Below are 3,855 nucleotides of genomic sequence, written 5' to 3'. Positions count from 1 at the left end.
CGGGGCGGAGAAAAGGGGCAGATGCCAGGAGGAGCGTTGCTCCCCTAACCCCTCAACTCTGGCTAGGTCAACAGAGCGGTATGCTTTGGGTGGGCTACAGACAAGGTGATCTGCAGGTGGTGGTGGTGGAAAGGACGATGAGAGGGAGAAGGTCCCCAAGGAGGCCCAGAGACCGTGACCGCCTGGGACTCAGCGGAGAAGAGGGGCTCTTGGGATTCCCACGTGCCATGGGCTTTGTGCAGGGAGGTCCCCACCACCTGCCCTCACCTCAGGGGAAGGTGGCGTCTGGGTTATCAGGACTTTGCACAAGCACAAAGCTTAGACACGAGAGAGACCTTGGAGCTTTCCTGACCCTCTATTCCCACCCCGTCCACTTTACAGTGAGGAAATGAGGCCCAGGGTGGCACTGTGCTCATGCAGACACTGTGGCTGATCCAGCCGGCACCCCTTCCCACGCCCCCCTCCTTGTCTGTCTCCAGTGCAGGAACGAGCTACTTCCAGATTCTCTTGTTGTTTAAGCTACTCTTAGGTTTTCTATTACTTGGAGCCAAAACATGGTAGACATTTCCTTCCTAGAGCCCCCCTTTCCCCACCGGCCAGGTTAAGCAGGTTGTCCAGAGCCCTGTGTTTGTCCTCCCTTAGCAGAGATTTACGGAGTGTTGATATGTGGCAGGCACTGTGCTGGGCAGGGTGGCAGGAGAGACGAGGGCAACCAGAACCAAACTTGGCTGCTGTGTCCCTGGGGCTCATAGTGTAGACATAAACCAACACATGAATATAACATTACAAATTGCCATAAATGAGATAAAGGAAAGAACATCGTTCTGTGAGAGCTTTTAACTGAGGAGCCTGATTGAGAAGAGGGATTACAGACTTTGAGATGGTGATGCTGGAGGTATTTATTACATGGCTCTTGGCAGAGCAGTTCAGGCCGCCAGAACAACATGTGCAAAGGCCCTGTGGTAGAGGGACAGAGTGTGGCACAGCAGAGGGGCAGAAGGATGGCAGTGTGGATGCTGAAAGAAAAGATCTGAGAGGGAGAGGATGTATGAAAACTGCCCAGTGAAAAGGATTTGGAGGTTTCTGAGGAGGCAGCAGGGGAGGGGACTCGGCTGCTGGACAGAAAATGGAGGCGGGGTTATAACAATAGGCCCATTGCGTGGGTTTTCTGTGAAGAATGAGTCGATGGCCTGGCCGGTGTGGCTCAGTAGTTGAGTGTCAACCTATGAACCAGGAGGTCACTGGTTCAATTCGCTGTCAGGGCACATGCATGGGTTGCAGGCTCGATCTCCAATGTGGGGCATGCAGGAGGCAGCCAATCAATGGTTCTGATCATTGATGTTTCTATCTTTCTCTTCCCTCTCCCTTCCTCTCTGAAATCAATAAAAACATATTAAAAAACAAAAAAGAGTGACAGCGTCAGCAAAGCCGCTGTCACACAGGGGGTGAAGCCGACGCCCCCGACGGCTGCAGGGCCTGGCTGAGTGGAGGGTCTCCCAGGACCGGTTAGGGTGGTGCCACCTCTGCTCCACAGAGCGCTGCAGGGGTCCCGCTTCCGGTGGGTGATGATGGATTCTGTGGGAGAGCTTTTGTCCTTTGGGACATTCTACTCCCACACACCAGGGCCTCCGAGCACCAGGTGCCCTGCCTATGGGGCTGGCCCAACGGAGCCAGCGGGATGCTGGCCAGAGGTCTCGGGCGCACAGCTGCCTGCCTGCCTGCCTGAGCCCTTCTCTCTGGCTCCCTGCTGCCCAGAAAGGCCGCCACCACACTCACCCGTCTGCAGGGCCTGCTGCTCCTTCAGCAGGGCCACCTCCTGGGCCAGGCTCTCCAGCTGGCTCTTGAGCTCCTCAAGCATCTTCGGGCTCACAACATCTAGGAGGGGGTCAGGAGGGCGTGGAGATGATGATGCACATGGGAGGAAGGCAGTAGGGATCGGCAGGGCAGGGGAGGAGGGGAGACTCCGTCTACCAACCATCAGGGACAAGGGGAAAGGACTCCCTCGACCTGACCTCTGGGTGTATGCTTTGTCTGTCTGCTGGTGACAGTGTAAGTATTCGCTCAGGTTTTCCTCTGCCAGGGGCACCTGTCACTTGCTCTTGCTGAGGTGAGACCTGTGTGGCGTTTGCTCAGGGACATTGCTGGGGTTCCTGTGGTGTTGGGATTGGCAGGGGCTGGGCTGGGGGTGCAGGCAGAGTCTCCCGTGACCCCCCAACCATCCAGCCACCCTCCCAGCTCCGAAGAGAATGGAGCACGGGAAACAGGGCCAGGGCCCTTGAGACCTCCCAGGTGCCCCTCCCCAGGCAGGAGGAATAAGACACAGATCCAGCCCGGGACCGAGTGTGGTGGCACAGGTAAGGGGGCGCGTGGCCTCGGGGGTCACAGGGATGCGCGTGACCTGGAGCATGAATTCAGTGCTCAGCCTCTCTGAATTCAGTTCCCTCATCTGTAAAATGGGAGGTAGCAGCCCTACCTGAGAGGACCCCGCAGAAAACAAGAGACTAGGAGAAATCAAGTGTGTGAACAGTGCTGGGTTTGCCGTCAGCCCTGTGAGCTGGGCAACGTTTCTACACCACGGACAGCAAACTGAGGCCAGACTGAAGCAACTCGCCCAAGATCGCAGAGCCAGCAGCTGGCAGGGCTGCCTGAACGCAGGCCACATGGCTCCGAGCTTGACCTTCCCCGCCTCTGACAGCACAGACTCCTAACGGGAGCCCCAGGCCCTGCAGGGAGCTGGTGAGCGAGAGGTCTCGCTCCGTGTGTGTAAGTTGAGAGCTCTGTGGGTGGACCCCTCTTCCTGAAATCCCAGGGACTTTAAGAAAGCTGCGCTCAGCTTGGGGTGGGGGTAGGAAAGGGCTTCCACGGTCCATTTGGCTGGGCCTGCATGAAGTCCACAGTCATGAGGGGTGAGGCCAGGGCCTCTGTCCATCCGTAAGATGCCTTGGCAGGGGAATGGCAGGAAACAGATGCAAGCAAAACCACCCTTGTGTGCACAGAAATTTGTGTTGCAACTTACGAGATATGAGGAAAGTGACACCGGATGAGCAAGGCCAAACAGAGAGGGTTTGGGGCTGGGGAAGGAGCCTGGCGGGTGTGTGTGCCTCACCCAGGGCTCTGCCTCAGCCAGTCCGCAGCAGCTCTGTCCCCGGTCACATGGCGCACCAGCACAGGGTGCCACGTGAGGTGGCACAAGTTGGGCGTTACACAAGGGCACTCAGCTCAGGGGACACATGGGGGCGCGAATCCAGGCCTAAGCCTTGCCCTTGGCTGTGCTGGGTCAGATCACACATGGGGTGGGTGCCTTTCTGTAATGTGTGTGTGTGCAAGGCACGCTCCAGGGACCGGCCCAGGAGAAGGTGCTAGCAGTGCTCCACCCGAGGAAGGTGTGGAAGGAAGGGTCCCTACCGCTCAGGGTCAGGAGTCAGGAGGCCCTCGCCCCAACGCTGTCTCTGGGCGTCTGAGTCAGATGTGTGATTGAAGTGGTTGTCCTCCGGCTTCTGTGCTAAGGACCTGTGACCCCTGTGAGGCCATCCTGCCGACCTGAGCTCCTGGGCCAGATGTGGCCACGTGGCCCCTGGAGTTCCCGTCACCTGAGCCTCCCTGGGAGCCTCGCCTCTGGCTGACCGACCAACTTTCCTTCCCCGAGGTAATCACTGTTACTCTTATAAAGGCTTCCAGAAAAATTCTACACATGCACAAGTAAATAGGATTTTTCCTATAAATTCCTTTTTCCAAACAAAGGCCAGCACACCATCCATTCCATTTTGAACTTTTCTTTGCTCGCTTTATAAACGGAACCTTGGGTTATTTCCATCAGCTCGGCCCATTCTGTCTGTCCCCCCGCCCCCCCCCCCC

At 57.3% G+C, this 3,855-nt stretch overlaps 1 protein-coding gene across 1 annotated transcript in view; it reads right to left on the bottom strand.

Annotated features, from left to right (window-relative positions):
• Positions 1–3,855, bottom strand: part of CLEC3B (C-type lectin domain family 3 member B) — a 6,245-nt gene that overhangs the window by 926 nt on the left and 1,464 nt on the right. Inside the window, exon 2 of the mRNA XM_006765093.2 lies at positions 1,777–1,875. Coding sequence (XP_006765156.1) covers positions 1,777–1,875 — 99 coding nt within the window. The remainder of the gene's footprint in view (positions 1–1,776; positions 1,876–3,855) is intronic.

Source organism: Myotis davidii, unplaced genomic scaffold, assembly GCF_000327345.1.
Source record: "Myotis davidii unplaced genomic scaffold, ASM32734v1 scaffold81, whole genome shotgun sequence".
Lineage (NCBI taxonomy): Eukaryota > Metazoa > Chordata > Mammalia > Chiroptera > Vespertilionidae > Myotis > Myotis davidii.
Note: the sequence above shows the minus strand (reverse complement) of the source record. Positions and strands in the feature narration are given on the sequence as shown.